The sequence below is a fragment of the Psittacula echo genome (genome assembly GCF_963264785.1).
Source record: "Psittacula echo genome assembly, chromosome: 3".
NCBI classification, from domain to species: domain Eukaryota; kingdom Metazoa; phylum Chordata; class Aves; order Psittaciformes; family Psittacidae; genus Psittacula; species Psittacula echo.
In genome coordinates, this window is record NC_137736.1 from 100,262,337 (window position 1) to 100,275,209 (window position 12,873).

Consider the following 12,873-nt stretch of genomic DNA (forward strand, 5'->3'; position numbering starts at 1 on the left):
AGAGAGGATGTTTGAAAATGCCTTCAGCATCTGCAGCAGCATATGACCAGCTGATTGTCCTGTTTGCTGGCTAAGAAACTTACCTGTACCATACATGTACAAGGATTGGGTTTTGGGTTGGTTTTTTGTCATTTAGCCCCAGCTGGTGCCTAAGCACCACACAGTCATTCGCTTATTCCCCCCACGATGGGATAGGGGAGCGAATTGGAAGAATAGAAGGGAGAAAACTTGTGAGTCAAGATAAAAACAGTTTAACAGGTAAAGCAAGACCATGTGCACAGGCAAAGCAAAAGAAGAAATTCATTCATTACTTCCCATAGGGAGGCAGGTGTTCAGCCATCTCCAGGAAAGCAGGGCTTCATCACACATTGGGAAGACAAGTGCTAGAACTCCAGATGTCTCCCCTTTCTTCTTCCTCCTGCTTTGTATGCTGAGCATGACATCATATGAACTGGGATATCCCTTTGGTCAGTTGGGGTCAGCTGTCCTGTCTGTGTCCCCTCCAAACTTCTTATGCACCCTCAGCACCCTCACTGGGAGGTGAGGTGAGAGTCAGGATAGGTCTTGACTCTGTGTAAGCACTGCTCAGCACCTACTAAAACATCCTTGAATTATCAACACTGTTTTCAGCACAAATCCAAAACATTGCCTCATACCAGCTACTATGAAGAACATTAACTTTATCCCAGTCAAAACCAGCACAGTTCTTTTTGGGATTTTTAGAACAAACCCGGAGAAACTATTAATTAAGGTTCATATAGTGACAGAAATAAATATGCAAGTTGAGAAGTAATGATTTTATGGGAACTGTGTGGAAGTTAGGACTTAACAGCTGCTTACTTGGAAAGGGGTTCATTTGCATAGGAATATGGTTGATGATCTTCTCAAAATTCAAAAAACACACGTTTTCCTCTACAACTCTGTTGTATGAAGTAAGTGTTGCATGCTTTCTGTCTGAATGTGATAAGTTTACTGTCAGGGGAAAATAAGACTTTTACAGGTTGTGTGTGCTCTTTTCTTTTTGCAGCTATAACCTCATTTTCCTCACACTAGGATTCTGAAATATCAGCACTTAATAGTTATATGCCATTTAATACTTCAAATATCCATCAAGAAGCAGTGAAGTGGTTAATGATTTAATTTAGTCTTTTGCAGTGGATGATGCAGATGACTTACATCCAAAAATTCAAATGCTGAGAGAGGACATCATCCTATGGATGTGGAAATGTGGGTTACTTCCCCTGCAGTAAAAGCATAATTTACTAGATGCTGCATTGTATATTTAAACAAGGAAAACTTTTATATGAAAACAAATTGAGGCCTAAGGGTATGGCTATTTAGGCCAGGATCTCTCCTCTTCCTCCATATCCCTTTCTTACTTGCAAAGTTTTTATTTCTTCATTCATCTCTCTTCCCAGATGCTATGCTGTTATCTTACTGATGCCATAGCGTCATTTCAGAACAGAATGGGAAAGAAGAATAAAATTGAGAAATTTTTTTTCTACTCCCCATGCTAGCGTTTATGCTCATTGTAAGTTCCAGCTAGGGACTTAATTTAGTGCCTGGGATAAAACGTCAGTCTTTTCCCCTAAATTAGCCTATATATGAATATAATTTCTTAGAAATGCTATGCTGATGGTATGTATATTGAAAATGGATATTTCCAGGTTTCACTTCATAGATTTAAAAGCATAAGCTTTTTTATCTGTTGAGTAATTAATTCATTTTTAGGCAGAGTGAATCATACATAACTTAAAAATGATCACTAACTTAGCTGATAGCCCATAGCAGCTTTGGAAAGGAAAAAAAAACCATTGTGGTCTACTGCCAGATGTTCCTACCAGGCAGCTGGAAGTAGGCTGATTACCTGGTAGGTTCTCATTCTTCACTTTTGCTATTGTGGACAAACTTAGAGGGGAGCTGAAGGGTTGCTTTCTTGCAAATCATGGACCTAATAGGTATTTTTAGCATGGTTCCACTGAGTCACTTACTGCATAACAGGCCTTTATTTTAATCTAGTCAGGATCTTTCTAATAACTTCCATTACTGAAACATTTGAATGTTGGAAGGAGGTGAAAGTAATTGGATTGCAATAATTAAATCATCCAACATGATTACCTTCAAAAGGTTGTGTGTTTATGGTTCCCCGAATGCAAATGGGAATTGATCAGTACAAGAAGCACTGAAGCTGCATCTGTTCTGGAAGGGAAATAATTTTTGGTGGGGTGCAGATGAGGGAGGTCTGTGAAGATAATTTTGTTACCCCAAAGCTCTGTAAGGAAGACTGATGCGTAAGTCTTAGCGAAGGAGATAATTTTGAAAAATTGCTTGAAAAAAAAATCCTAGTGTGATATAACACTCATTTAATAACTTCCAAAGCTGTAGCCCACTGGGAACTCCAGCCCTGCATTTACCTGCACTTGCAGTTAAAATCAGCTTCCCTACAGCATTTATGTTGGAATGTGGTATAGTCACTGCACTGCTTCACATGATGCATGATTGAGCAGTGATTTTGTAGAGCTGTTGAAGACCTGAGGCAGCTCAGCTCTCTGAACCTTGTGCTAGTAACCTCAAGGTAACACAATATTTTTCAGTGGTTGTAACTTCTGGTTCATTTCTGGGGTCTCTCTTTACTTGCCTGATGTTTCTGCAGTGGAAACTGATCAGAATCCGATTTTGGTCCAGTGCCTGAACAGCAGAGCATGCACTGCTTCCAGGCATATGTGCTTGTGTAACTGAAAACATCGCTCAACTGCATTGCTCATTGTCCAGAAAACTGAAAAATGGGTGGAAACTGTTTCACAGCCGAATAGTAAAACTGTCATGTTGCTATTTTTTTTTTTTTTTTGAGTCATGAAAATCCATTTCTCCTGAGATTGTTTCCCAAGAATCTTTGTTTTCTAGTCACTTCCCACAAAATACCAAAAAAGCCCTCTATGTAAACCAAAACTGTGTTAAATAAAGTGATGTCTCTTTCTCTTGGGTCGAAGTAGCACTCATGATTATAACAGTTTTTTCCTGGCAAACCCATGCAATTGAATATCTGCATATAACCTAGCAAAACTTTGACATTTTCCTTATTATGCACTATGCATTTGCATTTAATTTATAGCAGCATGAATTAAATGGGGAAATATCTTATAAAGGAGAGTTTGAGTTAGGATGTTGTGTAAGCTTTTTGTAAAAATTCCTGCCTTTCAGTCCATCTGCCTGCTTGGTTGATGTACTGTTTTATGCAGTGTTTTTTTCTGAAGATAGGTGGTAAATGAGCAGTACTTAGTTTGCAGTTTCTTCCCTAGTGTACCTTTGCACTGAGCTTCATTCCATGACTTTCCCACCATATTCCTCCTAAGCAGAAAGGAACTAGTAAGGTGTTCTATGAGATCATTAACCTTTGAGCTTAGTTTGCACAACACTTGAGTAGCTGTGTCTCTTCTGGAGATGCTGGCTCAAAATCAGATTCTTCATGAATCTGTGGAAGACATGTGGAAGAGCTGTGTGGAAGACAATTTCCTTCCATTCTATGATTCTATGATCAGAAGTTTTATATAACATAAATATACTTTGATTTTTGTAGGATCCAGGGTCTTGATGTGGTCTATGGCAAGAAACTGTACTAATGACTGAAAACAGATGAGGCAAGAGACATTCACAGGGGCCAGTTATGAAAGAGAACAAATAAGACTATTTAGATTTATTAAGGGGAATCACTGAAGGTAGCCTCCAGCTTATGGTTAAAAAGTCCATAAGTGAACCCCGTTGTGCATTTCTCCCCTACCCTGTTTGCACCAGATTGCTGAGTTGCTCCTGAGGTCTCTGTTGAGCATCAGGTGGGTGCCTGAATTGTAAATTCTGCATCTGGTGTCATTATGTGGCAGAAGGAGAAATTAAAAGTCTGGACTTTTATTGACCCACATCTGACAAGTAATGTGCAGATCATTATCATGGGATTGCTGTAGTGATGAACCTCACCTAAAATGTTCCCTGCTAGCCTGGGCATGTATAAAATCAAAGTGGTGGCATTTTATATCACTGGATGGTATTGACAGTGCACTTGAATGCTCAACTCATCAGATTCCTTTCCCCCACAGAGTTGGTGCCTGAGCTACTGCTGCCAGATCCAGCTGCCTGCACATGGTTTTCAGTGTGCTTCCTGAGCAAGTGACATCTAGGACTGTGTGCAGCTTTATTTGGTTCATCTCCCTTGCAGCAGTCATGTTTCCATGGTGCTTCAGAGCTTTGTGCATGAGGTTTGCTGGACTGGCAGCAATGGCAGCAGAGTTTTGGATACAAATGCAGGATGTCAAAGGTGTTGGGAGGTGGCCCAGCTTCCTCTTGAAGCCAAACTTACCACTCCTATGGCTTTGTTGCAGGGCTTGAGGCATACAGAGTAAAGAATGCAATTACTGGTCAGAAGGCTTTTGTTTTAAAGGAAGCCCAGACTGAGAGCTTCCTATATCATGGAGGGCTTCTTTATCACAGATGGAGGTTACAGTGAAGATATTGTATCTTCTAGAAATGCTTTTATGTAATTGTCTCGAAGAGAGAACTTCCCTAAAACAGCCCTGTTTGGGGTTGGATTTGTGGGGTAGTGGTGTGGAACTGTTGGGGTTTTGGGTTGGTTTGGTTTTAGTTTTGTTTTTCTTTTTTCAGGAGGACATAGGTTTAGGACCTGTTATCTAAAGTCCTCTTGGTACCTGAGGTTTTGGCACTCTGCTATTAAATTTCTTTTTGTTTTCCCTGAAATACAAGGTGGATCTGAAATGAGTTCTGATTTTGACGTTTGATTTCATATATTTGAAAATTAAAACTCATAGTTGCTGGTTCCAATACAGTGGCAGTGGTTTGTGAGCTGCCAGTAAATATGGAAGATCTTTTATTCTTTCAGCAAATCTCAGTAGCAGCTGTCATTAATTGGTGGGAGACAGATTCTCTTCACATCTCTTGCGCACAGAAGTCCCTGGAAAAGTTGGGAGGTTTATAATACAGTAACATCTTTAATGCAGTTGTTAAATAGTTTTCCTTATCCCACTTCTAATTACAATGTCCCTCTGTTAAAGGCAGTAAAACTGTCAGTGCTATACTTGGACTTCAAATATTACTAGTGTCGTGTTATTTAATGACAGCACATAAAGCTTTTGCTGTTTCTGCTGTAGATATTTAGTTTCCAGAGAGACATGGCTTTTGAATACTTCTAAATTGTCTATTATTAGATATTTAGGAACATTTTAAAATTCTTTCTTTCAACACTAAAGAAGACTTCAGTATAGTGGGTTACAGTGAGAACATGTGTTAGTGTTCCATCATACGTGCCTGAAACCTCACAGATTGTACTAACTGTAATCTCTTTTCCTTTCTTCTGTCAATTGAATAGCTAGATGAGCATTTTGAAGAATTTTCCAGAATAGTTTAGTGTTTCTATTTTCCTGTTTGGAAGCTGTTCTTTAACTGTGTTAAATCAGTTCTGTGGTTAGAACAGCTGACAGCAGGGGATGTCTTTATTTTTAACCATGTAATTTCATTTGCAGTGATGACCTACCTCCCTTTCCCAAGGAGCAAGTAATACACACAGGGTGGGGGTTGATCTCTGGTTGAACGTGATATGACTTTAGGAAGTGACAGATAAAAATTTCTGTGCCAGGTGCTCACTACATATAGGAATAAAACTCATTTCACACCTTGCACTTGATTTGATGTTTACCTCTTTTGGTCCCTCAGCAAGGTAGAGATCAAGAAGACCCACAGTAAGTCCAAGGTATAAACAGTAATGACAGGACAGGCGTATGTTAAAATGCAATTTAAACCAGTTTCCTGAAGCCCAAGAATACCTACAAAATGCTGCAATAAGTTGTATGTGTTGAGGAATTAGTGTGCTCTGTGATACAGCTGGCGTATGCCAGGGGCATGAAGGCGATAATACATTACACAAGTGCATCTCGACAAACAGAAGTGTTTAAAAAGGCAGGAGTGAGGAAGGAAAACGTTCACAAACAGGAGAGAAGGGATCTGTTATGGGAAACTAATGTATTGGATTTCGTCACTCACAGTGTACAACTAGATCTGATGGGTTTATGGCTCTCCTGGAGAAGTGGAATGGGATAACTTGTTTCTCAAGGCAGTGGTAGTGTTGGATCTCCCTACGACGGAGTTCACAGCATTGCAACATACAAACATCTTGGGGCAGTGCTTAGACATGTCTATATGTCTGTGTATACCACCATTATTTGTCTTCTGTCTTAATTTTCATGCAAGACACCAATGAGGAAAGACAAGAACCCTGTCTATGATTCAGTCACAGGGACTCAGCTTTCTAAGTGACACTATGTTTTCCAGCAGTGAGAAGACTGCTTAGGCCAGGGATCAAGTAGAGAATTTTGCATCCAGCCCAGCAGCATTGTGCAGAATTTAATGGAGCACACTGCAAGCCAGGTTGGGTAGGGCTTTGAGCAACCTGGTCTAGTGGAAGGCGTCCCTGCCCATGGAGGGGGTTGGAACTAGATGGTCTTTAAGATCCTTGCTAACCCAAACCGTTCTATGACTAAGTGCACAAACTGGGATTTGTATGAGCAGAACATCTTTATTAGAAAGAAGATACCATGGCATGTACCACTGAATGAATAAATTTCTGTAGATGGTGGAGCGTAGAGCTGCCATGCTGAGGTGGACATGCTGCTGTTGACATGGGCACCTGTGTGAGTGGTGGTGATGAATCCTACCTCCTGTACAGGGGCAGAGCCTAACAGTGTGCTTCAGACCTGCTGATACCACCACAACCACCCATACTTGAGACACATGCTTTTAAGTGTAACAGAGAGAAGCAATTTTTTTAAAAATACACATTTTCAGATCTCCTTAATAAATGAAGATGTAGCCTGTCTTTCGCATGGCAGAGTTATTTCTGTATAGCCTGTCTCATTTTTAAATAAATCATCTCTGTTGTGAAAAGACTAGAAGAATATCCATTGAACTGACAGATTTTAAAAATCTTTCCAAGCCAATTCACTGGCAAGAAAATGAAGGGACAACTCATTTCCATGGTGATACTAACTGAATCACTCTGGAGCAGTTGAAGAATGGATCCTAACCTGGGTGGGTGCTGTGTTTAAGCCAGTAACCATGCAACCAGCAAGTACTCTTCGTGCTATTTAACTATTAAAAAGCTCATTGTCATTCATGCTTGTTCTTCTGATGTTTTTCTTCTTTGCATTCTCAGAAGCTTCAAAAGCTCTGGGTTTCACAACTAGTGGGTAGTACTGTGTTGAGAGGTATACAAAAATGTGCAGAACTGCAGCTGAAAAAAAGACACTCCTTCTAAGAACATTTAGCTTCTCCGAAGTTCAGTTGCTGGCACAGTTTTTTTTTTTTAGTCTGAATCTACTTTGAGAAAAATGTTACACAGAAGATTTTAATAAATTAAGATCAGGTTTTTTTCTTTCAAACAAATGCCTGATCTAATCCAGTGATGTTAAGTGAAGAAAATAATGAGTCATCATTTTCTGACATAAGGAAGAATTTTTCCGCTTTTACATCAGCGCATACGTAGATATTGGAAATATCATTATAATGCTTAACTTTTAAATGCTTGTTTTAAAGATATGCGTAGTAATTGTCCTTAATTTTAAAATAAATTTTTTACAAGATCTTTTGTTTTCCTTCCTTCAAAATGATTTACTGGGGAGATAAGTATTTCTGTAATGAGTTACATGAACTGACTTGCTGGTTATGTTCCCTTTCACACACCTTTGAGGTAGATAACATCTTTTCATAGTCCTTTTATTCTTAGAATGCTTTGTTTCTCATTTTACATGAATTAGTCATTGAATTGAAATGTATTTGACTATGTAAAGGTATTAACATATTGTGTACTTACAGAAGAGGCCTGCAGTAGTGAGGGCCTCACTCTTAACCAAACCTCCACCAGAGTTTTTTGTTGTTTTGTTTGGGAGTTTTTTGGTTTATTTTTAAGCTTAAGCAGAATTTTTTTTTTTTTTTTTTTTTTTTTTTTTTTGCTTCAGTATCATTCAACTGTCTTTAAATTTGACGTAATTGTCATATTAATCAGTAAGTCTGCAGTGGGTACAATTTAAAAAACAACAGCAAAAACAACCCAAAGCATCCAAATTAATGCCATTTTTTTGCAAATAAAATTGGCTTTCATTTGCTCCAGCTTTTGAAAGGTCTCTTTTTCATAGTCCTTTTTTAACAAGCTGAATTATCTGTAAGATATTGTACTGGATTTCTTATTTACCAGAGCCTTGAAGTGGAGAGGCACCTTGTTGAAGCCTTGGAGTTTTGAGCCCAGTAGCACTGAATATGTAGATTGGGATGATCAACAAGGACAAGTCTCTCACAGGATGTTGGCACACCTCCTCAGGGCTATTTTGTACTGAGTTATTTCATTTCCCTGTGATTCATCGCATTATTTTTTTTCTGCACTGTCATTCATTCCAATGATAACTTCACCTGTAGAAGATAAACGTGTCAGCAAGAGCTCATCTGCTTGGGAAATAGAGCAGCTAATCTGCTTCCAGAATTACAGTGACCACCTTCTTACCAAAGGTGGACCACTTCGGGTAAACCTAAAGGTCCTGGACCATGCCCCAAACCTGGTGTACAGCCCCATGGCTGTGGACGTCTTCCTGAACCTATATGCTGAGGTCTGGAGGCAGAGTGCCACTCCAACAGCTGTGGTTAGCTACAGTGAGAAATGACAGAGGGTTTGGCCCTCTAGCTCTTGAAAATATGTTAATGTTGTTATCAGCTGCTGAATTGCCCCTGGAAAAATATTGGTGGCTTTAGTTCAGATCTTCAGTGGCTTTGAACAACCTGGTCTAGTGGAAGGTGTCCCTGCCTGTGGCAGGGGGGTTGGAACTAGAGGATCTTTAAGGTCCCTTCCAACCAAATCATTCTATGATTCTATGGCTTAGGAGGTAATTATACTGAATTTTGTATGTTTTGAGTAATTTGTGAGAAGTTTCTAACCATGGGACTTGTTAACCCAGTAAAATTTATTTCTTAGGGCAACATACTGTGTCATAATGTCAGGAATGCAACATAAGTGTATGCATGTGTATGCAGTTTGTGTAGTTCCCCAGATACGCAGGTGTCTGAATTATTTGCTGAAAAATTAGTTTGGATGTAGGGCAGGGTGAGCAGAAACCTGATTTTAGATATATGCAATCCCAGAACACAGTGATTAAGCAGGCCTTAGCTTGAAGTTTACAAGATAGATAACTAGATCTTTAATTGCTTTATAATGTTGCATAGCATCTCTGTTCAGACTCAATTTGTGTATCTTGGTGTGATGTAGTATCTTAGATCAATATATATTATATTAATGTATTGCTCTAAATTTTACTGGCTAAGGAGGGCTGAAATCTGCTTTACTGAATTCTGTGTAGAAATGGCCATGTGGTTTTCTCCATAAGCTATACTTCCACATGTTTCATGGTCTGGAAAGGGCCATTCTTGCTTGCTTCTTTTTCCTTGATACTATCAAATGTAAGTTATAGAAGCAATAGCTTTTTAGATCCCTCTTGTATGTATTGCATACTAACTTTGGTGGGAAAGACTAAATAGAAGTGAGTGATGGGTTGCAACCTATTGTGCTACACTAACACAATGCTTGCTCTCTTGTTAAGGAATTTTTTGAGAAGATTCATACGTTTGGTGTAAAATCAGTAAAGTGTGGAATACAGTATCATATGGAGTGTTGACTAGTTAAAATTGGAGATTATAAGGATTTGAGGAACAGAAAGGCAGGTAACAGCTTTAATTAAGATGACAGAGGGCTGTGCAGGCATAAGTGGTAGAGATTACTGGTTGCCTGCTGCTTTAACTGTTGACACAGTTACAAGGCATGTTTTGGTGAAATTAGCTGATAAAGTTAGGAGAGAGCTTCAATTTGAAAAAGGCCTCAGAGGCTGGACCAAAACAAGTGAATGACAATGAGGACTGAAATAATAAACATTTAATGACCCAGGTGATACATCAGTCCAGATTCTCTGCTCATGAAACAAGCAACGAGTCTCAAGTGTGTGAAGGACATGGATTGAGTGACAGGGAGCTACCAGTATGATATCAGAGAAAGCAAAAGTAATCCTGAGGTACATTGGGAAGGTCTTCTAGCAGAGAGGAAACCACTGATGGTGTTTGTGGGGAGGTGTGGAGCACTGCATGATCCTAGGTGCCTCTACTGAAGGATGGCAACTCCAAACTGATGGAGCAGAGGAGGACTGCTAGGCTGCCTATCGTCCTAATCATCCCCTTCACAGAGGGGTAAGAGTTTGGATTCTTCAGTTTGATGCAAAATGGGCATTTGGCAGCGGTCTGTGTGCACTGAGAAGAGGGGGAAGGTCCTGAATCTAAAAAGCTCATTTCAGGCACAAATGAACATAATCTCAGTAAATGGAAGCTGAAAATCTCAGAACCATATTCATTTGCTTAGAGGTGTTCCTAAAGCAGAACAATGAAACAACAGGCGGCAGATGAACCAAGGCCTACCTGGAGAGTAGGGAGAAAGCTTCTGTAGGTGACTGGATGGGCTGATCACCTCATCACCTTACAGAGGTTAATCTGAGACTGGTGTAGAAGTTTGCTGTAGGAATTTACGTGTTTATTTTCCCTTTCAGCAACATAATTTTGAAGAAGGTCTTGTGCATTCGTCATTACCATGTTTTCATTTATGATTACTTTTTTATTCTTCTTTATGCGTGTGTTATGTTTTTTCTTTTGTAGAACAGTTCGTGTCTGGCTGAAAAGAGACAGTGGGCAGTACTGGCCCAGCATATACCATGCAATGCCATGTAAGTATAAGGAGATGTTTGCTATTTACTCTGTATTTGCAAAATGGCTTTTCTGGTTTTGATGAAGTTTCATGTTTATGACCATTTGCAAGTTTACTAGTCCATATTAAATTTATTCAGGAACAATCCTCTTGGTTTCTGTGAAGCTTTAAAAAGTTGCATGATAATGCTTCTGAGAGGCATCAGGGATTACAGCAGCAAAAGGATACAGATATGCGAGCAAGGGATCAGCATTTAATGCAAACATAGAATAAAAAATATGGGAGCTCAAAATGTAGGCTTGCATGCATTCTGCCGCTAATGGAGTCCCTAAAGCTTTGTAAGTCTACACTATAAATCAGTCTGCCCTTCCTACTGCATGTGCTTAGTCCATTAGAGTGCAATGGTAAATGGCTTTATTTGGTAAGAACTTAATATCCTGTGGCAGCTAATATGATAGAGAGGATACTATATGGGGAAGGTAGCTCATCCAGTGAAGAAAAATCATTTTATCCCTGCAATTAAATGATAGAATCATAGAATCACAGAATTGTTTGGGTTGAAAAGGACCTTAAGGTCATCTGGTTCCAACCCCACTGCCATGGGTAGGGACATCTCACACTAGACCGTATCACCCAAGGCCCTGTCCAGCCTGACCTTGAACATTGCCAGGGATGGAGCATTTACCCCTTCTTTGGGTAACCTGTTCCAGTGCCTCACCTACCTCACAGCAGAGAACTTCCTTATCTTCCTTAACCTGAACTTCCCCTGTTTTAACTTTTAACCCATTACGCAAATGCAGAAAACCAAATCTCCTTGATGGATCCCTCCACTATGATCTGCTATATGTCTTCCTACCAGAGAGAGTGCTCATTCTTCAAAACAAATGGCAGATTGATGTCCATTTTTCCAAGAGGCAGTTGAGGAAATCACAGTCCTAGCTGTGTTGAATGCCAGAGTATAATTCTGCTGGACACCAGAAGCAGCGGTTTGCTGATGCTCCTCAATCAGCTTTAGATGTGCTCGTTTAGCCTGTCTTTGGAAAGCTTTTGAAGCTGACTTTAAATCCACAGACTGGGGAGCTTTTATCAAGTCTCACTGAAGTGTTCTTACTGTATGGAGAAAGAATTATTTTAAGCTAAGATAGCTAGATTTGGAAGAGACCTCTATCTCCATGATGCGTAAAATACTTGAAGAGTTTTAGTAGCACAACAACATCAGCTTGGGACCCTAGAATGGCCACGGTGTTTGCCTGCCCTAAAAAAGCATTCCTTTGGTAGAGAGGAGGATCTCTCTTCTTCCTGTGGTGATGAACTAGCTCATAAGAATATATCAAGCCTCAAAGGTACTTTGTGCTCAGGACTGTGCACAGAAACGTATTGGAAACCAGCTAATAATGTGGCAGTCTGTGGAGCTCGGTCACGATCCCTAGCAATGGCCTGAGTTCTCTTGACCTGTCTTAAGAGATTTGCTTCCAGTTAAGCTGTTATGAAGTCACTATTCTAGCAGTTTGGCATGGATACTTCTCTTTTTCCATGTGGTGCTTTTGCATACATTTTCATTTTAAAATCTTAGGCTCTTCTCTGGTCTTAGCAAGGCTGCATTATTGCCAGTAACAACAGCTTCACTGGAAATGGTGGAATAGATCCAGATCCACTCAATGGAACCATTTTAAAGCTCCTTCATAAATATGAACACCTGACACTGCTCCTTCATTTGGAAAGCTGATAAGCTTTTGAGCCATGAGATAATAAAATTATGTTGTGTTATTCACCAGTTTCAAGAATGCTTAGGTATAATTAATGACTGGAGCAATACCAGTTACATTGTTATCAGTCATGGCTTTCAGCTTTTGGAACTCATAGGAAGGCCTCTGAGTCAGCCTCTGCACAAGTCTGCACTTGACTGGAAATGATCGTTTTGTCTGTTTCTGTGTGGATCACATTTTTGATTGTCCTCTGCTTTAGGTTCATACTGGTTTTGTTGTTTAGAGAATGACAACTGCCCAGAGGTTCTCTGTATAAAAATGCAGTAGGCATGATGATGCCTTTGTGCTACTTAGCAAGCTGTGAGTGGCAGTCCCACCTAT

The 12,873-nt window shown here is 39.8% G+C and overlaps 1 protein-coding gene across 1 annotated transcript in view; it reads left to right on the forward strand.

Annotated features, from left to right (window-relative positions):
- The window catches only part of WDFY2 (WD repeat and FYVE domain containing 2), a gene marked incomplete at its 5' end in the record, with an annotated part of 62,066 nt that overhangs the window by 22,911 nt on the left and 26,282 nt on the right, over positions 1-12,873 (forward strand). Inside the window, one exon of the mRNA XM_080612370.1 lies at positions 10,738-10,805. Within this exon, the coding sequence (XP_080468496.1) occupies positions 10,738-10,805 (68 nt within the window). The remainder of the gene's footprint in view (positions 1-10,737; positions 10,806-12,873) is intronic.